The sequence below is a fragment of the Canis lupus genome, chromosome 26, assembly GCF_003254725.2.
Source record: "Canis lupus dingo isolate Sandy chromosome 26, ASM325472v2, whole genome shotgun sequence".
Taxonomy (NCBI): Eukaryota; Metazoa; Chordata; class Mammalia; order Carnivora; family Canidae; genus Canis; species Canis lupus.
This window is the reverse complement of record NC_064268.1, coordinates 34554182-34578948: the sequence shown is the minus strand read 5'-3', so window position 1 is coordinate 34578948 and position 24767 is coordinate 34554182. Positions and strand designations below refer to the sequence as shown.

At 46.1% G+C, this 24767-nt stretch overlaps 1 protein-coding gene across 1 annotated transcript; it reads right to left on the bottom strand.

Annotated features, from left to right (window-relative positions):
* Positions 1–5672: 5672 nt before the first annotated feature.
* LOC112656233 (alpha-tubulin N-acetyltransferase 1-like) lies at positions 5673–9975 on the bottom strand. The gene is given in 3 exon segments (XM_035706440.1): positions 5673–6307; positions 6310–6933; positions 9912–9975. Coding segments are annotated over 3 exon segments (1290 nt in total). The 3' UTR covers positions 5673–5705.
* Positions 9976–24767: the final 14792 nt, after the last annotated feature.

The window sequence follows — 24767 nt, the reverse complement described above, 5'->3', positions numbered from 1 at the left end:
CCAGGGATCCCCATCTATTCATTTCTTAAGGAAAAAGAATCATGCATATGTACGACTAATTTATTGTATGGATGGTCATCACAAAGTATGTATAAAGTGAAAAATTCAAAACTTAAATGTCCTGCTATGGAGGAGTTAAATATGCAAAAACACAGGGATGGGATAATATTCATCCAATTTAAACCATTTTTTAAAACAACACGTACAAAAAGTGCTCACAAATCATTGATTAGCTGAAACAAAAGAAAACAAATAAAACAAAAATTGACAGCCTAAAGTTTCTCTCATGTCCTAGTGCAGGCAGGGATGGGATGATACTTCATGGAGCTTAATCAGATTTGGCAGGTTTCCCTCAAATAGAAGCAGCTTATACCTAATTTTTGGTTTTTAAGTATGTGAAACAAGGCCAGCACTCTGCACTTATGTTACCAAACATCTGATTCTGACTCATATAAAGCAGAGGAGCTGAGAGAAATGGCATGAACTGTAAAAACTATTTGAATGTCATGCAGATAGTTCTCTACATTCAATAGTCTTATGCTATTATCGATTAATGTCAGATCCACCATAAGGATATGGATATACAACTGGACTGTATTTTGCTTTTAATGAGGTTTTCTTTGGTGATATAGTCTTGGTTTTTAAGTGATGAAACTGTAAACAGTATTAACGAGCTTATTTTGAATTTTATTTTAAAATACTCTGAGGGACGCCTGGGTGGCTCAGTGGTTGAACATCTGCCTTTGGCTCAGGGCGTGATCCTGGGGTCCTGGGATCGAGTCCCGCATTGGGCTTCCTGCAGGAAGCCTGCTTCTCCCTCTGCCTGTGTCTCTGCCTCTCTGTGTGTCCCTCATGAATAAATAAATAAAATCTTCAAAAAATTAAATAAAACACTCTTAATAGCCTTCCCCGGATATTCTGTATTACGCTTCCATTTCTGTATATTCCATCAGTGTGCTTTCTTATCCTTTGAGACCCAACTAAAATATCTTCTTTGTTAAGAAAGTCTCTATTTCCCACAGTCAAAATTAGTCTTGCCTTCCTTTGTGCACTTCGATTATTTTTTCATATAACGATTATAGTATGTAATTTTGGTTGTTCACAGTTTCACAGACTTTACACCAAAAGTTAATGATCAAAACAGTAATTTATTACCATTTTTCATGTTTCCATAGATTGACTGGGATCAGTTGGACAATTCTTACTTGGAGTCTCTCATGTGGTTGCAGTCAGATGGCAGCTGGGACTCCAGTCATGTGGGAGCTTGACTAAGCTTGATAGATAACGAGGCTTTTTGACTCACATGTCTGATGCCCGAATTGAGATGACAGGAATAGATGAGGGCTGGCCGGGTACTTCTGTGTCTCCTTATATTTTGCTCCATGAGGCCTGCTTGGGCTTCCTCTCAGCAGGACAGTCTCAGGATAACTGCACTTCTTACACAGGGACTTGCTTCCTCCAGAGCTAAAGCTGCCAGGTTCCTTATGACCTACCCTGGGAGTGCTGGAACGGACTCCTGCCATATTCTGTAGGCCAGGGAAGTCACTGAGGCCAGCCCAGATTCAAAGAGAAGGGAATCAGGCTCCATCTCCATGTGAGGAACAGTATGCATTTCCACGAGGGCAGGCATTGATGGTGGTCATCTTTGGAAACAACATCCCATGTGTAAAACAGAACAGAATTTCAGTGCTGGAAAGGATTTGAAAGATCATCTGATTCGACTTTCTCATTTTGATAAAGATAAAAAAATAATAATAATTAGAAACATGAAATGACTTGCCCCATATTAACGATATACATTAGGCTCTCTTCCCTTTATGAACGAAACCCCCAAACTGTGGTAGGATTGCTCACAGCATCGTTCACAGCCTAGCAAAGGACCATGCATAAATTACAAGTACAAGCACTTTCTAAAATGAATATAGGGCATGTTATAGAAAATAAGTGTAGCTGCCCTGCATTTCACTTTAAAAGGAAAGAAAAAAAAGCCCAAGTTTCCTATTTTGGCTACGTTTTGCACTGGAACACCTGCGCTTTTAACCTGATTTAGCTGTTGTTCTGTGCCGTGAAATCAACCCAGGTAGAGTTTTTTACGAATAGGTTCTTATAGCTACACTTCTTGGAATATACCTTGTTGTATAGATTTGACTTTGGAACTATAAAATGACCTACAGTCATAAAGCAAAATTAAATCAAAATAAAAATGAAAAGCATTCCTAAGCATGGAAAGCAAAACGAAATAAATAAATTTTATTCTGCATTGAGTTGGTGACTTAACCAACTGGGAATTATTTCACATTACCTTAAAGTGCAGTAATTTGATAGTACATTTTTACTTGGATATATCCTAAGGACAAAATAACTTCAAAACAAAACAAGACGAAATTAAAACTGTTTTCAGTAATTATATCATTGGTAATAATAACAGTGTAGTTATCCTAATACTATATTCCATGTGTAGTAGGATAAAACTATAATAATGTTAATATTAGGAATCAAGATTTTTGTAATTAAAACAGTTGAAATTAGTAAAAAATTCTGTATTAATAAATTTGAATTTAAGATTATTAGTGTAAACTCAAGATACACATTCTTATAAATGTCATTTCTTAGCTCTGTCCAGTAAAATATCTTGGAAACAATAAACTAATGATTGTCTAGTTGTAGGGAGCAGCGTTAAATGCACAGATTCTGATCTCTAAAAACCATTTCCTCCTAAATCAAGCTCAGGGTCTTTAGAAAAATGGTACAGGAAACATACAAGATAAGCCTGGAGGGACGCCTGTGTCACTCAGTAGGTTAAGCATCTGTCTTCAGCTCAGGTCATGATCTTGGGGTCCTGGGATGGAGTCCTGTGTTGGGCTCCCTGCTCAGCAGGGATTCTGCTCTCCCCTTTCCCTCTGCTCCTCCCCCTATGCTCATATGTGCTTGCTCTCTTTCTCTCTCAGATAAATAAATAAAATATTTTTTTTAATTTTTTTTTAAATAAAATATTTTTAAAAAGAAATCCTAGAGTATTTTGTGATGACAGGAAACAAGAAAAGCCATCAAAGACTGTTGAGGTCATGGTCATGTCAGAAGGAATCAGAAGCGAGAAAGAAGTGTATCCAAATAGCAGAGGTTGGGACAAATTGAGAATCAGTATGAATAACGAGAGAATAATCAACAAGAATAAGATTTAGTGAATTAAAACCAAATATTTTTAAAATCACATGAATTGATAATTATACTTAAAAAAAAAAAAAAGCTTCTTGGACATGTTTGCTACCTGGAAGGGGAGTGATTTATCACTCTGAAAACTGAACTTATATTTTCTGCCTAAATTGTAGATCAAATGCAATAAAATAGTAGATGAGACTTTTTTTTCTTTTTTAAAAAAATATCTCAGTTAACGAAAGAAGGGATGATAAAGTTAGCATATTCTTTTGCGAACCACAATATAAATTACTTGGCAAAAGCAACAATGATCAGTGGCTGATTGTGACATAAAAAGTGTTGAAGTCAGACATCACGCTCCACCCGGTAAAAGTGCAAGAACACCTAGGAAATTGTTCTGCCAAGAAACCAGCCTTTGGTCAGGTCAGCCTTGCAGACTTAATGACCGTTAACAAGAAATGCAGGAGACAGATAAAACGTGATAAATGGCATCACAGAGTTACGATCTACAAAGTCCAGACTAAGAAACTCAGCAGGAGCTCTCAAACTTGAACATGCATATAAATTGCCCAGTGATCATGTTAAAATGCAAATTCTGACAGCTCTGTGGGGTGGGATTGAGATTCTTTAGTTATAATGAACTCTCAGGTGTTGTCAGTGCTGCTGGTCCATGGGCTGTACTTTGAGTAGTAAGGTTTAAAGTAAACTTAATTTGTTATGAGGGGCTGGGAGAAAAATGAGAATTAATCTATAAATTAAAAGTGGCTCCAGAGATGTAATCAAATGCAGTGTCTACACCTATGTCTAGGCCATTGAGCCAGTCAATGTGAAAAATTATGAGAAAATGATATCCTGATATTTGATATGATTAAGGAATTATTGTTCACTTTTTAAGATGTGATAACTGGGATCCCTGGGTGGCTCAGCGGTTTGGCGTCTGCCTTCGGCCCCGGGTGTGATCCTGGGGTCCCAGGATCGAGTTCCGCGTCGGGCTCCCTGCATGGAGCCTGCTTCTCCCTCTGCCTGTGTCTCTGCCTCTCTCTCTGTCTCTCATGAATAAATAAATAAAATATTTTAAAAAAATAATAAAATAAGATGTGATAACTGATTAATTTTTTTAATGTTCTTGTCTTTCTGAGATACATAATTTATGGCAGGATTGATGTGATAATTGGAACTAGGTTCAAAATCATTCAGTGTGTATTTTTCTTGGGGTTATGGGGATTATGAGTTCATTTTCATTTCTCTACTTTTTTATGTTTGAATTTTTCCATAAGAAAGATTTTTAAAAACTGTCTCTGGATAATAATAAGCATATTTTGGAAACATTCAAGTTTTTGTTTGTTTTGAGTATCTCCATTAATTCTTCACCAACTTTTTATGTACATGTGAGTGGATCACTTTCCTTGCAAGTCTATAGCTTTCATTACATTTTCAAGGATGATTGGACAGGAATATTACTAATGGTATCTAAATTCAAGAAATGATCTCCTTTGAAAACTAACAAATTGAAGAAAGCCATTAGGATAATAATTGTATTAAGATACATTTCTTACTCTTGAGTAAACACTTTGAAACATATTTCCTAGTGGGTAATGTAGTGTATTTTAATAGAAGAGCACCCTCTGCTGCCTTGACAAGAAATGTCACCATAAACGTGGAGACCTTGTGTCCTTGATTTTTCCAGTTATCAGTTATGGCAAGTGGAACATAGAATAACAACAACAACAACAACAACAACAACAATAATTAGACCAGAGTAACTATGGAAAAAAAATTAGCAATCAGGAATAAAAAGGGGGAGGGGGGCAGCCCAGGTGGCTCAGCGGTTTAGCACCGCCTTGGGCCCAGGGCGTGATCCTGGAGACCCGGGGTCGAGTCCCATGTCGGGCTCCCTGCATGGAGCCTGCTTCTCCCTCTGCCTGTGCCTCTGCCTCTCTCTCTCTCTCTCTCTCTCTCTGTCTCTCATGAACAAATAAATAAAATCTTTAAAAAAGGAATAAAAAGGGGATATCATTATTGATCCTATTCGATATCAAGAACATAAGGGATGACTGAACAATATTATGTCAATGGATTTGCCAAGTTAAATTCCTTGAAAAATAAAAATTAACCAAAATGATACAAGATCAAATAAAAACAGCCCTATAACTGAACAGCCCTATAACTACCAAAGAAAGTGAATTTCTTATTAAAACTTGCCACCAAGACAACTCCAGGTTCAGATGATTTCACTCGTGATTCTATTAAATATGAAGGAAGAAATAAAATGAATCTTACACAAACTCTTCCAGAAAAGAAGAATAAGGAATGATTTCCGGTTTATTTTATTTTTTATTTTTTTTTCTCGTGATAAAAATAAATACTTTTATTATTCTGTTAAAAATAAAATAAAATACAAATGACTTGGCATTGATTAGCCCATGGAAGGAAGGAAGTTAGAAGGAATACATCCATTTGGAGGAACGGCTTGGGCTACCTCCTGTAGTGAAAATACTGACTTTGAAGGTGCGTGTGTGGGGGGGGGTGGGGGGGGGGGCGGGCTGTGGTCACCAAGGCCTGGTGCTGCGGCGGTCCTGCAAGTTTCGAATGAACCTGGCGTTGAGTATGTCCCCACCCATTGTCCAGGACTGGGTCTCTCGGGGAACAGTGTGCGTGGCTTCCTCCCCAGACCCAGCCTGGGACAAGCCCTGCTCCTGGCCGGCAGACCTATTCTCTGTTTCCTGTTCCCCCTGCTTCGATTCCTGGTGGCCTGTATTGGGGGATGAGGAACTCAACCCCCCATGGCGGCTGTAGCAGCAGCTTTGGGCTACCAGCCCTGGGGGAGCCCCCCTGGTGCGGCGACGTTGGGCTGGGCTGCCCCCAGGATCAGTAGCAAGCAGAAGGCGAGCAGTAGGGTGTGGGGGGCAGAGGCGCAGGGAACGCAGCAAGTCCTGCTCTGGCACAAAGGGGCGGAGGGGACCCCGCTCTGGGGAGCTTCCCAGGCTGCTGGAGCGAGGGGGTGGGTGGGCTGGAGGCGTAGCTCGGCGAGGGGCTCTGTTCAGGGGCCAAGGAGGCTCCACAGCTACCTTCAGAAATTCTCGGTCACTAGAGGAATATGGCTTAATGTCTCCCTCTGCTCTCTTGGGTGGCAGCTTTCTTGCTGGAGCAGGGGTGTAGGATCAACCGCAGCAGCACGAGAGTGTCGAGATGCCCTCAGGGAGGGAGCAGGGGGCCGATGCTGATGGGCAAAGAAGCCTTCGAAGATCACAAAGTTGTTGACCTGTGGGACTGTGGTCTCCAGGTTGTAATGTTTATTCAGGAACTTAAGCAGCTTCTGTGAGGGTCGGTCCATGGCCAGTTGGTGTGGTTCAACTCGCTCCTTCTGCAACATATAGTGGAAGAGTTCTCGCCCATGGCCATGACGCTGAAGTGATTCATGGATGTAAAAGTCCAGAATGCAAAGTGGTTCTACCTCATTGTGAGCCTCGCGATCATCCAGTACAAAGAGTTTCTTGTATCCAACTTTAAGGAAGCCGATTATGGCTCCTTTGCCAGCCGGTCGTGCCGAAGTGTCTTCGAGCACATACATAACATGGCGATTACTCTGCATCCTTGATGCACTGGTGATGGGAGCAGGAAGATGCTGGGCCTTGGCAGAAGCCTTGCCCAGTTCATCTACAATGGTCATAATTTGCTGTTGTAGATCAACACTTGGAGGCCTCCGGTCTGGTTTTCCACCCCACCTTTTCGATTTCCAGTTTATTGATGAAGCCAGGATAACCCTAACATCAAAATCTGAAAATACAAGAAAATATTGCTATTTGTAAAAATTCCTAACAAAATATACCAAGTATTTCCAACAACCTGTTACAAACATATGATCAAATCACATTTTCCCAGAAATAATAAAAAATAATAATCTACCATATTAACAAGTAGACACTTAGAAATCAAGCATTGAAATCTATATTAACAAAATAGGGGAAAAATGATATACTCATCTTAATAGATGTTTAAAAATCATTTTAAAATTCATTACTCTTTCTGAAAACTCTAGGAAACTTGGAATAAAGGGAGCACCTTGCATGGAAATCAGTAAAAATCCTAAAGCTGACATCAGCCTTCATGGTGAAGCATGGACAGTTTTATTGTTCACGTTGAGAAAAAGTCCAGGGTGTCCTTGCTTATCACTTTTATGCAGTATTTTTCTAGTCATTGTAATATATCAAGGAAAAGAAAAAAAATAGCAAGAATATTGGAAAGAAGTAAAACTTTTCTCCATACCAGAGAAGACATGATTTTTTTTTTTTTACATAAAAAAAATAGCTGTTTAGAGTATCACGCTAAATGAACTAAATCAGAGGAAGGCAAATACCGTAAGATCTCACTCATTATGTGGAATTTAAGAAACAAAACAAAGGAGCAGAGAGGAAAATAAAAGAGAGACAAAGGAGGAAACAGACTCTTAACTCCAGAGAACACCCTGGATCCCAGAGCGGAGGTGGGGGAGGGGATGGGGAAACAGGTGATGGGGATTCAGGGGTGCAGCTGTTGTGATGAGCACCGGCTGATGTACAGAAGTGTTAAATACCGCATCGTACACCTGAAACTAATAAACACTGCATGTTAACTAACTGGGATTAAAATAAAAACTTAAAAAAATACTGACACGGTTAGCAAGTCACTAGCAGTCAGTAGGATGAACATGAACCAGGAGCTCATGCGTGTGGTGTTTGCGTGTAATGGGCCCTGCTCTCACTGTTTCATGGATATGCGTCCAGCGGATCTATCATGTAGACTCCCTTGTCTGTTCTATTCTGTAGATGAGGAAACAGAGGGACAGCACAGGGCCTTCCCCTTTCCTTGACTGGGGGTTGGGGGCAGGGGCTGGTCCCCCAGGAGGATAGGTGGGAGGGTTGGTGGCTCCCCCTGCAGTGTGGAGGGAACAGGGCACTGGCACCAGCCTCCTCGAGACTGCGAGCCGTCTTCTGGATCAAATGCTGCTCTGGCTGGGGGAGGATGCAAACCATCCCCTGGGTACAGCCTCCCACCCCTCTCTGTTCCTGTCTAGCAGCGTCCTGCCTTGGTTTCTGCTCTTACACCCAGTTTCTGACCAGAGGACAAGATGGGGACAAGGCTGTTGCTGCTTTGCCAGTTGCTTCTTGGCGAGGAAGGACCCCAGTGCTGTTCTTGGGGGCCCCAAAGGGGTTTTATAAACCTCAGCCTCATAATCTATGGATTGTCCTCACTTTTTTTTTTTTTTTTTTAAAGATTTATTTCTTTAAAATCTTTAGTTTTTGAGAGAGAGTGCATGTGAACGCGTGTGAGTCAGGGGAGAGGCAGAGGCAGAGGCTTTCAAGCAGACTCCCCGCCCAGCTCAGAGCACATAGCGGGGCTCCAGCTCATGACCCCGCCTCATTACCTGAGATGAAACCAAAAGTCGGTCGCACAATGAACTAAGCCACCCAGGCACCACAGATTGTCCTCATCTTACATATCCACCCACATCCAGCTGTTGTTTGAACCATCCTGTGTACACACACACCTCCCTCCTAGCACTTGGACCTCACACACACACACACACACACACACACACAGTCCACTGGCCTCACAGTCAGGAGCACACAAGCACAAACATAGATGTGCAACGGCAGAGACACACCGTCCCCTTTCTCTCTGCCTCCCAAGCATGAGTCACATGGACATAAACATACTTGCAATACATAAATGGCCATAATCACAGACTCTCTGTGACGTTGTGGTGAGAGCAAGGCCACATATGTATTTTCACCACTCTTCTTAGAATGAGTTTACACCGAATTGGGGCTGCCTGAAGATCGGTCCCACCAATCTCTGTAATTTTTTATAGGTAATTTGGTACCAGGAAAGCAACTCACTTCTGTTGAGTCTTGATCCTTCCATTCGTCCTTAAGAGCTGGGCATAGCCTTCCTCAGGTTTCAGAATGTGCGTGTGACTTACACGCTCTCACAAGCCATGATGCTGTGAAGGCCAATCTCCATCAGCATCGTGCATGCCCCCTGCATCAGTTAGGGTTCCACAGGGAAACGGAACAATAGGAAGTATGTTAAGGATTGGCTCATGAAATAGTGGAGCTGGCAAGTCAGCTGTCTGTAGGGCAGGCAGTGGGCCGGAAGCTCAAGCTGGAGTTGACACAGAGGTCTTGAGGTAGAGTTTCTTCTCTAGAAAACCTCAGTTACTCTTCTTAAGGCTTTCGACTGATTAGATGAGGCCCACCCACAGCCTTGAAGGTAATTTGTTAACCACTCCTACAAAACACCTTCACAGCAACATCTGGATTAGTGTTTGATTAAATAACGGGGGTCAAGTCGACACATAAAACGAGGCCTCCTCCCTCCCTCCAGTCCAGGATAGACAAAGAGGTGTGCTACCCAAGTAGGAAGCTACGACCCATATGTGCCTGCTGGACCTGGGCATTATGCTTAGTCCAAATCGTGATGTGCTGTGTAAGGTGCGTGCCTGATCGGGAGATTTTATTAGAAAAGAATAAACAAGAAATATCACCTGAATGATGCGTTGATATGATTATGTGTTTGGAATGATCGTAGTTTGAATACTTTGGGTTAAATTTCATTAAAGTTAATTTCACACTTCTTTTTACTGTTTTAACATGGATTCTAGAAAAATTTAAATCCTTTATGTTTCTAACAATGCATCGGACGGTGATTATACACCCCCCTATGTGTGTGTATATATATGTACACACACAGCTACATATATATACACTCCTCACTATGTCCATACACCTCGTATATGTGTGCCCTCACTCTGTACGTGGAATGCCACTGTAACGCCATGTAAACGCCATTACATATATAACGATCGTTTGAATTTCTACATACATGTAAATGGTCTTTCATGGGAACTGAAAAAAACTTTAAAAAATTTTTTTTAAATTTTTATTTATTTATGATAGGCACAGAGAGAGAGAGGGAGGCAGAGACACAGGCAGAGGGAGAAGCAGGCTCCATGCAGGAGCCTGACGTGGGATTCGATCCCGGGTCTCCAGGATCGCGCCCTGGGCCAAAGGCAGGCGCCAAACCGCTGCACCACCCAGGGATCCCTGAAAAAAACTTTTGAGCAAGTATTGCTGAAACTGCTGGCTGTCTATGAAGAGAGATAATCTGTATTGGACTGTGTCACACATCCTCAACAAAAATTAATTTAAGGTTGGTAGAAGGCTGAAATGTGAAAGCTAAGTCAATAAAATTTTTCAAGAAACCAGGAGAATACCTTGATGAAATGGGAGGAGACAAAAGTGTCCCGGGTCGAATAATCAATCCCTCCAGAGAAAAGGCAAAGAATGGACAGACTGTGTATATCATGAGTGAAAATTGCTCATCAAGGGGCACCGGTAAGAAATGAGGAGACAAGCCACCAGTTGTTAGAAAAGATTCGTCAACTTCATCTTGAGAAAAGATTTGTCCCCAGGATATATAAAAATTCTTACAACTCTCCAATAAAAATGCAGAGAAATTAAAAAAAAAATGGGCTGAAGACTTGAAAATGCACCGAGGAAGGAATGCAAATGTCGATCCACACAAGCAAGACCAAGCGGTCAATATTATGATGCATCAGGGAAACGCTAATGAAAACCATCCTGAGATACTATGCACACCTCCGGGGAAAAGGCTGCAATTAAAACAGCTGCAAACAACAGGAATCAGCGCAGACAGGAGGACGCTGGAACTGCCACCCTCTGCTGGGGAGAAAGCAAATAGGTACCATGGCTTTGGGAAGGGGAGACATGACCCTGACATCTTCTTCCACATCTATTTTGACCGACAGCTGGAGGTGGCAGGGAGGGAGTGCACGGCTCCCAGCCTGGGGGGTGGTGGTGGGGTGGTCGGCCTGTCCCGACACCTCAGAGGTTCAGGGAGCAAAGCCCCTCCTCTCTTGGAGCCTCAGCTCCCACATCTGGGTGAGGGGCTCTCTGCTCTCAGGAACAGAGCATGTGGGGTTGCCTTGCACGTTTCCAGAAAGATTTGGCTTTTCCACCATGGCTTTCAGCTTATGGGAACTTGCTGAGGCCACACAGTGTACTGTGCATCCCCCTGGGTTGGCCTCAGGCTGGGTCCCTCGTTCTCTCATTCATTTGTTCATTCATTCATCCCACAAACAGGAGCACGTACATCCCCGAGGGAAGTGCTGTGCTTGTGTCTCTCCTGATAACAGCTTTCCTTTAGAGGCCTTGAAATCCAGAAGCTGTCATTCTACCTCAGCCTCACATTTTCAAGTTTTTTTTTTTTTTTTTTAAATAACAAATCATACGAGTAAGGCTGAAAGTACCACCTTTGAAACCTCTGCTGAGAAAACCCATGGAGGTGCTGCCCCAGCCTGAACAACCTCTAGCCCCCCGCCCCCCCCCGGCCCCCTACCCCAGCTCCAGTGCACCTACCTGGGCAGCCTCAGCGGTTCTCAGAGAAGCCCAGACCTGCCTTCCCCGTCTGTCGGTTCTGAGCCCTTCCTAGTTTTCCATTCATTGTTTAAAACTGTGCTAAGGCAAAGAAAAATAATCTCCAATAAGCTCTTGGAGTTCTGTATCAGTCTTGGGTTTTCGAGCTCAGACATTCAGCGCCAGCTTTTCCTAGTAAGCCCGTTGTTCTGCTTCAGTTCTGCTTCGCTTGCGTTTCCTTATCAATTTCTGGTTTTGGAAACATTTCAGTTATTCCATTCATTTTCACATTCTCTTCTTTTGTTGGGGTTCTTCAGTGTTAAATGATGCGGATTTTCCTCATTGAAAACAATTGGCTCTGTCCTACAGCTTGTTGGGGTTAGTCTTTTCATTGTGCTCCCTACAGTTTGTGCACAATTTTATTTGGTGGCTTGTTGGATCGGAAAATTATTTAGATCTCTGAATTTTCCAGGCTGTTGTTGGTTTTACTTGAAGTGTTGTTACTTCTTTCTATTTTTTTTTAAAGGGAGATTGTGCCATGATCCCCACTGTAGTCTTTAATATCTTTCAAAACAATTTGAGGATGTCTTGGTAGTTCAAAATGGTGAATTCTGAGGAAAATGCCATGGTGGTTGTCTGATGTTAAAAATTTGCTCAACCTTTTTAATCGCAGTACTGTGCAATTAGTAGTCTACGTCCATGAGAAATTAAATGTCCTAGTGGATTATCTGCTGGTCAGCAGAGCATTACGTATGACTTAACTCAGGATGGCTTTGTCCTTCTTTCATTCGAATGCCCACCCATTGATAGTTTCCACATACATGCCGGGAGCGTGGAGGACCATGGCCAGGCCCTGTCTAATGCACTGACTGGGGCCACTGGAGTGAGAGAAAAGAGTGGGTACAAGGTGGGGGTGTCCCCACAGATAAGCAGTGGAAAGAGGAGCTTTCTGGATTGAGACAACAGTGTGCATAATCCACTGAGACAACAGTGTGCGTAGTTCAGGAGGCCTTGGGGGCCACAGGAAAAGTTATGTAAGGAAAGAGCGAGCCAAGGGCAGAGTGGAGTTCTACATTGCTTTGGGCCTCCTCGCCCAACCCTCAGCAGGCGTGGTCTACCCTGGTCGCCTGGTGCAGGTTTGGTTCTGACTAGAACCCAGGGAGACATGTGCATGGGGTGGTGTGGTCCAGCTGGCTGTGATGGCCCTGGGCACCTCTGTGTCAGACTGGGCCGCCATGGAGGAGCTTCACCCTGCTGGGGCAGATACTGGGCCGTTTCATGACAGCTGCCTCTGACAATACGAGCACAGGTCACATTGTCCCTGGGTATCAGTGGCAGGTGGGTAGATGGTGCTGTGATAGCTCTAGAGTCTTAGTTTTCTTGCTTTGAAGCAAAATTGTACGGTCACTCACAGAAGGGCTTTCTGCACAGGGAGACGGGGACACCAGCCATGGTGAAATGCAACACTCCTAACAAGTTTCAGCCTAGGTTGAGGAAGAACCTCAGTGTTCAGACCAGAAACGGCCTGTGTCTCAGACAGAAGAAGGGTTCAGGCTCTGCACCAAAAACAGAAAACCATTGAAACACAAGCATGAGACATCCTTAAACATCCTTAAAGCTCCTGCCAGCAACTGAAAAAAGCATGAGACATCCTTAAACATCCTTAAAGCTCCTGCCAGCAACTGAAAAAAGGCTCAAGCTCTCTGCAGTGATCTTCATGGCATATGGGGAGAGTCAGCTGTTATCGCTGCAGGAAGATTGGCTTGAGATCAAAGACAGGGCAGATTCCCTGGGAGGTGATGACATGGTCAAGAACTTAGAATTAAGGGAACCAGGGAATGGAGAGCATGTTGAGGACCAGATAAAAAGGTCCAGGAGGAAACCAAAGCTTGCTGCTCCATCAAGCACACATTTAAACACTCAAGATGGAAAAAGCAATGCCACAGTAATGTTGCCAAAGAAGAGAAGACTAAAGCCCACCTGACAGGTCATCACAAAGGTGCCCCGACTGAAGAGGCCTCCATCGAAAGGGCAGATCAATATTTTGAGGAAAAAAGAAATGAAATGAGTGAACTACATCACCAAAAAGAAATGGAGCATCTGGGGATATTACCTGTCAGGGCAGATCTTGACTTACAGCAGAGGGTGGGCAGTTCTGAAGCCAATGGCCTGATAACTCTTAAAACTGAAGAGCTGGAGACCTACCAAAAGCCATTCCAAAGTCTTGAATCACTGTCGGAAAGAACCGTTTCTTATCTGTGGCCGATTCTGATCCTGAAAAGAACAGCTCTTGATGACTAGTTGAGAGCTGGGGAGGCTAAAGGAATCCTCAGAGTCACCAGACAAGAGGTGGAAGGCCTGAGACAAGGAATAAGGAGAAGAGAATTCAACTTCGGCTTCTGGAAGTAGATTCTCCTCTATTCAGTGACCTCAGTGGAGCACTTGGTGGGAAAGATTGTCCCCTGCTCTCTGTGCATGGGTGGGTGCTTCCTCTGAGGTGAGACTTGACTTGATTACCTCTCTCACTCCTCCTCCTCTTTCTCCATCACCTTCATTTGTTCTCCTCCTCTTTCCCCAGTGAGGGGTTGACTGTGAGTCTCAATGGGGAGTTCCTGGCAAGAAGATGTCCTCTTCCTCCACCTCCTTCAGGAAGGCTGTGTGCACCCACAGGAGCCATCTTCTCCCCAAAGCCTACTTGCCCTCTTTTTCATACACTGTGGCCTTTTAGTCTTCTTTCCTGGACACTGTCATCCAGAAAATGCACATGTGTTACCTCTTGGCTTCATTCAGCCTCCATACAACACTAGAAGCCAAAATCCTGAGACACAATCCTAATCGTCAGTCACCAAGTTTCTCATTTTATCCTCGGAATATCTTTGAGTTCTCTATATATTTATGTTTTAGGGCAGAAATCTCTCTTTTTAAAAGGTTTTATTTATTTTAGAGAGCATGCACATGTGCACAAGTAGTAGGGAGAGGGGCTGAGAGAGAGGGAAAGGGAGAGAATCCAAGCAGACCCCATGCTGAGTTCAGAGCCCAACTTGGAGCTCAATCTCAGGACCCTGAAATCATGACCTGAGCCAAAACCAAGTTAGACACTTAACCGAGTAAGCCACCATGCACCCCTAGAAACCTCTTTTTATGCAAGTGGCTTGCATCTTGATGATAATATACATCTCAGGATGGATTTGGAAATTTGAGATTATTTAAGTTTTCCCATTATATGATAATCTCTAGAAAATGTAAGTAATATATTTTTATTTGATGAGTGAGCCTACTATTCTTTAAACAACATAATATTATCAATGAGCAGTTTAGCCTACAAAGATGTTTGACATAGAAAGGCACTTTCTCTGTTAATTTTTTTTTTTTTTTTTTTTTTATGATAGGCACACAGTGAGAGAGAGAGAGAGGCAGAGACACAGGCAGAGGGAGAAGCAGGCTCCATGCACCGGGAGCCCAACGTGGGACTCGATCCTGGGTCTCCAGGATCGCGCCCTGGGCCAAAGGCAGGCGCCAAACCACTGTGCCACCCAGGGATCCCTCTCTGTTAATTTTTCTGTCAGCAGCATTTTAAGAGGAAGATATGAGCTACTTCATGATCTCAATAAATTATGCTTGAATTAAAGACTGGCTGGCATGTGGACTGAGTGCAGAGGGAGGCCTGTGAAGTGGGGAGTGTGGAGGACTGGACCAACCCGTGGCTACTGCCCTTGGCTGTGTGAGCCCCTGGAAGAGGCCAGGCTAATGCCGACACTTGGTGAAGATGGAGGTGGGCCAGTCTGTAACTCCTCACCTTTGCCCCACATCTCTAGGAGACCTGGGCCACTGTGGCCCTCAACATAGTTCTCTAGATGATGTTTTTATGCCACTGTCAGCCTTCACAGTGCCATCATTAGGCTTACATGTTGGTGTCCCTGGTGGTATCTTGTGCCAAGCACTCAGGTGTCCGGGAGTATGGCATATAGAGTGGATCTGACCAGCAACTTGTCTGACACGAGATCAAGCAGGTCCCCAGGTTTGGCAATGGGGACTGTCATGAAAGGTGCAAGGGTGAAGCCTTGGGTATTTTAGCAAAGAGTCTTTAGTCCGAGACAAGACAAGTCCCACTGTACAGAATAGGTTGTTAGTCTTTGCTCACGTGGAGCACGTCCAGAGACGCAACCATTCTAAGCAAATCATCTGTCGGTCTTCAGGGGAGTTGTGCCTCAGATCCTTGATGTCAGCATGATCAAAGTATGTAACGGGGGCCTAGAACCTGCAGGTCATCTGACTGCCACTGAGACTCAGGTTCTCCATCTCTGTGTGGGTCCAGCGTTTAGCTCCCTACTAGTAGTGCTGAGAAGATCCCAGTAGAACTCAAGGGTCTCCCTGGTACCTGGAAGCCAGCACAGCCCCAGAAATGGAAAGTAGCCTATAAGACTTCTCCAAGGATGCACCTCTGAGCCAGGCAATGGGCAGAAGGGAATGGGCAAGCACGGGGGTATTCCCAGAAAAACCAAAGCACCGTGAGGGCTAAACACTGTAGCTGCCAAGGCACCCACTGAGGGAAACAGAGGCTTTGGGTGGAGGCAGGGACTGTGGGGTATGAGGACTTAGGGACTCGGATCTTGTGCTAATACATTCCAGAGACTGTGTCTCTTCAAGGCAGTCCACCATTGAGAGTCTCCTCAGCACAGATTCTGGGGAGAGGCATCTACTGGAGGCAGATTGTTCTGGTTCCTTCCTGCCCCATGCCCCATGCCTGAGATGGTCATACTTCGTTCTGGTTCCTATCTTTGTTTATATCACCTGATCTGATCTGGTTGTTTCTGCCTTGAAGGCAGAGAGACCCATCTCTGGGGAGGTCATGGGCTTTCTGTGTCAGCCTCCTCATGTAGGTGCCTAGTGAGAGGTGGGGGAAGGCTTAGCCAGTCACCCTGAGGCCGGGGATGTGGTTGCAAGAGTCATGGGGGTTGTTACAAAGCCGTGCTACGCTGCATGCCCTGTGGACATGTGGGGTCTGTCACTGGGATGACCAGCATCCACATGTCCTACTGGGAAAAATTCTGTCTCATTGCCCTTTGGCGTCAGGGAGGGGACAGGAGAAGGTAATGGGTCAGCATCACTGCTGGAGAAATCCGTGTGTGGGAAGGACACGAGCCAGGACTTGATCCCATCCCTGTCTCAGCTGCTGTCCACATGTGACTTGCTTCCCCGACGATTCTCTCACACCTTGGAGACTCCTGTTGTAGGAAATCAGTGAACGTTTTCCTTGAAAATTACCAGTAGAGGGATCCCTGGGTGGCCCAGCGGTTTAGCCCCTGCCTTCAGCCCAGGGTGTGATCCTGGGGTCCTGGGATCGTGTCCCACGTCGGGCTCCCTGCATGGAGCCTGCTTCTCCCTCTGCCTGTGTCTCTGCCTCTCTCTCTCTCTCTCTGTCTCTCATGAGTAAATAAATAAAATGTTTAAAATCTTTCTTAAAAAAATTACCAGCAGAGGGCAGCATACACCAGGGGCCCTAAAGAGTTCTGTCATTTCCTGTCCCTTCCGTGGAGTTGCCTTACAAGGATGATTACAACATCCAGCAGCTCACTGTCCCTGGCTTACTCTCCTTCCTTGTATTTATGCTACTTACCCCTGTTTTCCTTAACAAACGTTTCTCAATTTTTTTCTTTTTACTTATATTCTTTTTTTTTTTTTTTTTTTTTTTGAAGATTCTATTTATTTGAGAGAGAGGATGAGAGAGAGAGTTCAGGAGCAGGGGCAGAGGCAGAGGGAGAAACAGACTCCCCCCTAAGCAGGTAGCCTGACTCAAGGCTCCATCCCAGGACCCTGAGATAATAACCTGAGCCGAAGGTAGACGCTCCCCAGGAGCCCCTCTTTTCACTTATGTTTTTCTTTTTTTTCTTTTCTTTTCTTTTCTTTTCTTTTCTTTTCTTTTCTTTTCTTTTCTTTCTTTTCTTTTTCCTTTTTTTTTTGACTAAGATCACTTATGTTTTAATATATATGCTAAGTGGAGTAAGTTAATCAGAGAAGGACAAACATTATATGATTTCACTCATTCTGGAAATATAAAAAATAGTGAAAGGGATTATAGGGGAAAGGAGAGAAAATGAGAGGGAAATATCAGAGAGGGAGACAAACCATGAGAAACTCCTGACTCTGGGAAACGAACAAAGGGTGGCGGAAGGGGAGGTGGGCCGGGGGATGGGGTGACTGGGTGTCGGGCACTGAGGGGGGCACTTGATGGGATGAACACTGGGTGTCGTACTATATGTTGGCAAATCAGACTCCAAAAAAAAAATATATATATATATATACAATAACAAACAAAAAGCAAATATAGGCTTTTGGCCCTGTGTGTGCCAGGTCATGCACATGATGACGGGGGTCACAGTGAGCCAGGTCCCCTGTCCTCTTTCATAATTTATTCTTTCAACTTCAGCACCCATGTCTGTCTGTTTGTGGACTGATCCTAGAAATCCAAGAAAAGGAGGGTCTTTTTTTTTCTCCTAGAACTGTATGTGAGCCCCTATTTCCTATAGAACAAATGTGAGGACTTCCCTGGATTACCAAGGGCAGGTCCTGAGAACACAAGACTTTGTGGGACGCCTCCCGGTGTGGTCCCACAGGACTCCCCTCCATGTGCAAGGTTTGCCAACCAGGGGCGGATGATGGGTGTGAAATTGAGATCCTGCTGCAGGAGCAGTCGAGCCCTGCCCACTGCCTCTCACTCTAGGGCATGAGAGTGGTGCTGGAGGGAAGGGGGACCCCTTTCCTTTCTGTTCCATGGTGCTCTGGGGAGTTACACCTGCTGGCCATGATGGAGGAGCTTGGTCAATCTACCTTTCCTACCGATAACAATGATTAAGTCTGGACAAATTATTCTTAAGAAAGCACTCGATGGAAGGCACTGCAGAGCCATTCAAATGAGGTGGGTCCTGGAGGGGATGTCTGTGGGAAGAAAGCGCTAGGAGCGAGGTCTCTGTACAGTTAGTTGTTCAGCCATGGAAATGCCCCCAATACTCAGTGAATATTAAACTTCACCAAAATGACTCATCAAATAGAAAATCTTCCACATAAAGTCAACCTTGAGCTCAGATGACTTTCCTGGTGAATTCTATCAGCTTGAAGGAACAAACAACCCTACACTACTTCTTTCAGAACATAGAGGAAGAGGGACGACTTGGTGATATATTTTGGGACACCGGTATTCCCTGCTACCCAATGTCAAAGTGTGCAAAAGCAGAAGTACAGACCGGTGTGCCTCCTGATGATGGTCACAAAAATTCATAATGAAATATAAGCTAATAACTTAGCAGCATTAGACAAATAGAGACGATCATGACTGAGTGGCATTTATAAGGGCAGCAATGCAAGGTGACGTTTACATGTCAAACTTGAAATTCAACATATTCGCTTAGTCAGGGAAAGGTAGAAAATAATCATTTCCATAGATTCTGAAAAATCAGTTGATAAAATTTATGGCTCATTCATTATTATTTTTTTTTACACTCTCAGCAAATTTGGAATAGAGGGGCATTTCCTCCATGTGATAAAATACGTTAATGAAGAACCTTGGGCTAATCTTATTGGTGACACATGGAAAAATTTTGTGCCTATGATTGAGAAAAAGGCCAAGAAATCAGCTCTTATCACCTCTATTTAGTGTTGGGTACAGGGCCCAGTAAATGCAATATGGTTAAGGAAAGAGAAAGTGGGAGAGAATGTTGGAGGGAAGTAGAACTTCTGTTCACCAAAGGCATGCGTTGATATAGAGAAGTCCTAAGGAATCTGTTTTTAAAAGTACTAGAACTAGAAAAAAATAAAAAAATAAAAAAAGTAAAAGTACTAGAACTAATGTATATATTTGGCAAGGTCTGAGGGTCTGAGGACAATGTACAGCAATCGATTTATACTTCTGTATTTTAGCAATAATAATTTAGAATGTAGAAGTATCAGTATCATTCGATGTCACTTCTCAACACAATAGTCTGGATTCAACTCAATGTTAATTGTAACCCTAGAGAAATTGCCAACTTACTCCGTAATTTATATGGGATGCATTAGGGGAGGATTATACTCCCATGATTTTGTGTATAAAATTCATGATTTTATGTATAAAAATACAGTAATCAAGATAGTACCGGATTGGCGTGGGGACACATAAATAATACATCAGTGTGATAGAATAGAAAATCCAGCCATCTACCCGGTTTCTGTAATGGGACCTGGATTCTCCCAGTAGAAGTAAAAGACCTTTAGTGGAGAAGACAAAGACTTTTCAGCAAGTATTGCTAAAGCCGCTGGTTGTCTATGCGAGATATAATCAATCTTGACCTCTGCCACAGAGTCACGTAAACTTGGTTCAGTTTTATGACTGAATATAAAAACTAAGTCAATAAAGTTTCTACAAAAAAACAGGAAAATATCTTCATGAAATTGGAGTAGGCCGAAAGTCTTGGTAGGATATTAAAACCATAAACAAGGAAAAGAAATGGGTAGGCTGCCCTTCATCAAAAAAGAAAACTGCTCATCAGAGGCACCAGTGAGAAAATGAGATGCGACACCTGTTGTTGGAAAATATTCATAAAATTCATCTGAGAAAGGCCTTGTCCTAGAATGTATAAAAATTCTTGCAAAGAAATAAGAACGTGGGCATGAGACTTGAAAAGGAGCGTACGAAGGGAAAAATACCAAAGCTCTGTGAGCAGAAGATAAAGTAATTAGCACCACTTGTCATCAGGGAAGTAGTCCTGAGACCACGGTGAGACGCTGCTCACATCCCCAGGACAAAGGCTGCAATTCAGGTGACAAAGCACGGGATCAGCCCAGATGCTAGGAAAGCAGAAGTGCCCCATTGCGCTGCGTAGGAGGTAGAGAGGGGCCCCCACTTTAGGAAAAGGTAGGATGACCGTAACACCTTAGGTAGCATACGGCGACCAGGGGTTGGAGGTGACAGCTACGGAGCGGTCGGCGTGTCTGCGCCACAGGCAGTGGGGGCAGCTCTCAGGCCCTGGCCTGACCTGTCCTGAGAGCCTCAGCACGCCAGGGGCAGCGGTTAAGGTCCAAGCCTCTCCTCTCCCTGAGCTGGTTTCCGCAGCTGCACACTGGCCCCCCCGCTTTGCGTGAGCAGAACACCCTTCCTTGAGCTGTGGGCTTCCTCTGTCCCCCACAAAACTGGCCAGGAGCAGGGGCCCTTCCACCACGGCTGCAAGCACCTGCAGCGACCCCCGAGCTCCTGGTGTGTGCACAGATGTGCCCTGCAAGTGCGTCCTCGCCGCTCATTCCTTCACCTGCAGACAGGCCCGGGCACCTCCCAGAGTCCCCAGCAAGCCTGTGGGCACTAGCTGCCACTCCTCCCCTTTCCAAATTCATTTTGCTAATTATCTAATAGAAGAAAGCCCAAATAAAGCTACGAGGGTGGTCCCAAGTCCTCCTTCTCTGAGGGTGATGCCCGGCTGTGCATTTCCACCCTGTACCACCTCCGGGCTGAAGTCTGGGCCGCAGCCGTCCTTCTGTCTGTCTGGCTCCACGATGCGTGGGGATGGCCCAGGGGGAGGAGGAGCAGGCGGCTGGGAGAGGGTGCTGGAGGGCCCAGCACCGTGGTGTTCCCAGGGGTCCCCCCTGCACCTTCCCGCACCTGAAAGGTGGGCTCTGGAGATTTGGTCTCCTCTGGATCTTGACCTGTCCACTCTCCCTTCTTTCCAATTTCTCCCTTCTCTATGTAAGAGGGACGTGGCCACTCTGTTTCTGCACTCGAAGTTCCAATTAAAGTCTCCTGATTTAAAAAAATGATAATAAATTTTTTAAAAATAATTAATTAAAGTCTCCTGATTTTCTGACATGTAAAAGCTACTCTTCCACTATAGTCAGTGTCCTGGTCCACTGGAGCTGTTGGAACAAAACGCCACAGACGGGAGGGGCTCTGGTTCTGCACAGCAGGCACTTACCCCTCACTGTCCTGCAGGCTGGACGTCCACGACCGCTGCGCTGGCACGTTTGGTGTCGGGGGGGGCTTCCTGGTTCAGACTCCCAATTTTTCCTTCTTGTCTCTAATTCTCCTAAAATGGAACCACGGGAACATTGCAATATCTTAGTTTTCAAAAATAAATATCTTTATTTTTTTCCAAAAAAACCCCCTGAGGATCATCTTGTGGTCCAAAATCATGAGTTTCTTATCCATGTTACCCAGCCACGTGATAGTAAACATTTGTTCAGCGTTTGAAGTCACATGTGCTCCACTATTGGATGTTGCCAGGAGTGTTAAGTGCTTAAGGAAACCAGGTGCTTCATAGATTTTTATGCAAGACCCCTCAGGGATGACCAGGGATGGCTTTGCCCCTCGGTTCTTGGTTCAGACCCCCAATCATTTACTCCTGCCACACAGGTGCATGGAGCGCTGAGCACCTCGTCGTGCCCAGGCCCTGTTGGCTGGTAGAAAAGTGAGTACAAAGGACCGACCTATCCTCTTCACATCTGTGAAGGCCCATCTCAGCCTCAGAGTCCCATCAGCTCAACAACAGCAACTGAGCCACAGCTCAGCTTCTCCCTCTACTCAATCTAGGTGGGCGTGGGAGGACACTGGGGAACGTGGGTGAGGAAGGACTGTGGTTCCACAGGGGGTCGAGCTCCCCCACTGTGGGCGAGCAGGGGAAAGGCAGAGGAAGCAGCACGCACAGACCACAGGGCGGGCATCCGGGCCCCTCAAAGGAAAGTTTAAGCAGAGGGGGAGAGGAGCCAGAGCCAAGGAGGGGGTGTGTGCGTTCCTTGTTGTCGCAGTCCTGCCCTGCATGGGGTCAGCCTGGCCCGTGGGGTCAGCCTGGTCGTCTGGTGTGGGTGGAGCTCAGCGAGCAGCTCAGGTGGGTGATCCCTGAGGTGAGTTGTGCTCCCGCCAGCCCTGGTGGCCACAGGGCTCTCTCTACATCAGACGGGCCCCTGGGGGGGGGGGCCACATCCTGCTGGGCTCCGTACGGTTGGCCACCCCAGTTTTATGGCAGAAGCACCCAATCACATGAGAGCGGCCCTGTCTCTGGCTGCCTGTGGGCAATGACGGATAGGATGTGATCATAATAGTTCAGCTGTTCAAACTTATCTTGATTTTATGCTGAATTTTCAGTTTTATAGGGCGATGAGGACCGTGCCAGTAGCAATTCAGGGCTAGATGCAGCAAAGTGGAACACTCTCAACATGTCTCGTTCTGTAGTGGAAGTGACATAAACCCAGACGTGCCAGATGTGTGGATTGTTAGAAAGCCATGATTAGAGACGTCGTAGGCATTATGGTGAGACGCGGGGGAAAGAAAATCCTCAAGTGTTCACGTGAGAAGGAACTGATGCGTGTTCCTGCAGCCAACACCCAGTCAGCGGAGGAACAATCCATCACAGCACAAGCAGAAGCTAGAACACATTTAAAAGTGCAAAAGTAGGCAACTGAGAAAGATGCAGCATCTCCCTGATGACGTCCGGGGCCGCATGCGGGGCCAGCTGTCATGTCTGGGAGCCAGGAATGAGCGGGTCCTTGGAGAGAAGAGGGCCCGTGTGATCCTGTTCACCCGGAGAGGGGGCCTGTGCATGTGATCCTGTGCACCTGGACGGGGAGCCTGTGGATGTGATCCTGTATACCCGGAGGGGCAGCCTGTGGACATGATCCTGTGCACCCAGATGGGAGGCCTGTGGACGTGATCCTGTGCACCCGGAGCGGGGGGGGGGGCTGTGTACGTGATCCTGTGCACCCAGAGGGGCATCCTGTGGACGTGATCCTGTGCACCCAGAGGAGGGGCCTGTGGACGTGATCCTGTGCACCCAGAAGGGCATCCTGTGGACGTGATCCTGTGCACCTAGAGGGGGGCCTGTGCACGTGATCTTGTGCACCCGGAGGGGGGGCCTGTGCACGTGATCCTGTGCACCTGGATGGGGAGCCTGTGGATGTGATCCTGTGCACCCAGAAGGGCATCCTGTGGACGTGATCCTGTGCACCTAGAGGGGGGCCTGTGCACGTGATCTTGTGCACCCGGGGGGGGGGCCTGTGCACGTGATCCTGTGCACCTGGATGGGGAGCCTGTGGATGTGATCCTGTATACCCGGAGGGGCAGCCTGTGGACATGATCCTGTGCACCTGGATGGGGGGCCTGTGGACGCGATCCTGTGCACCCGGGGGGGGGGGGCTGTGTACGTGATCCTGTGCACCCAGAGGGGCATCCTGTGGACGTGATCCTGTGCACCCAGAGGAGGGGCCTGTGGACATGATCCTGTGCACCCAGAAGGGCAGCCTGTGGACGTGATCCTGTGCACCTAGAGAGGGGCCTGTGCACGTGATCCTGTACACCCGGGGGGGGGGGTGCTGTGGACGGCCAGGGGGAAGTGAACGACAGGGCCATGTGAAGCGCGGGATCTGGAGAGACCCCGGTGCCACTCGCCTGCCGAGGAAGAGCGGCTGTCGTAAGGATATCCAGGCCCAGAAGCCTCAATCAAAAGGGCAGCTCAGCTTCGGCCAAGAGAGAAGATGGGAGTGACCGAAGTTGCTGGAGAGAACGAAAGGGAGCTTTCCGGCTGTTTTCCTGGGAAGACCGACCATGACTTGCGGTAAGAGATGAAACGTTCCCCCCAATGCACGGAGCTGGGGAATCCGCAGAAGGTGATGGGAAGAGCGCAAGGGTGAGGTGGAAAGAGACATTTGTTCTTCTCGGAGTGTTTCTGTCCCTCGAACTAGAAAGCTCCTGAGCCGAGGCAGGATGAGGGATCATCTCCCTGCAGATTTGAGGCCCACCCAGCCAGACGGAAGAGGGGTTCACCTGCAGCCTCACGTGTCTGACAGCGGCAGCCGAGCACCTGCGGGGAGAAGCGCGGCCCTGGTCTGGGCAGCGGCTGGGGTGTCCTGTGTGATGGGGGGTCTCGGGCCCGCCCACTGAGACCCTCCTGTTCCTCTACTCCTCAACTTCTCTAAGTCAGCCTGAGGTTTCCGCGGGCCTGAATGGGGGGTACCTGGCCAGGCAGTCCCTTCCTGCACCTCCCCAGGAGGCCTGGGGCGCACGGCTCCGCGTGGCTCCCCATCACGCTGAGGTCACAGTCCTGATTTCCCTGGGACTCCCCTCTCCAGGAAGTGGAGTGATTTGTCTCCTAGACTCACTCATCCCCACGTTACCCTGACACGCCCCGAAACCTGCAGGTCTCTTGGTTTCTTATTTTTTCCTTAAAATCGTCTTTACCCTCC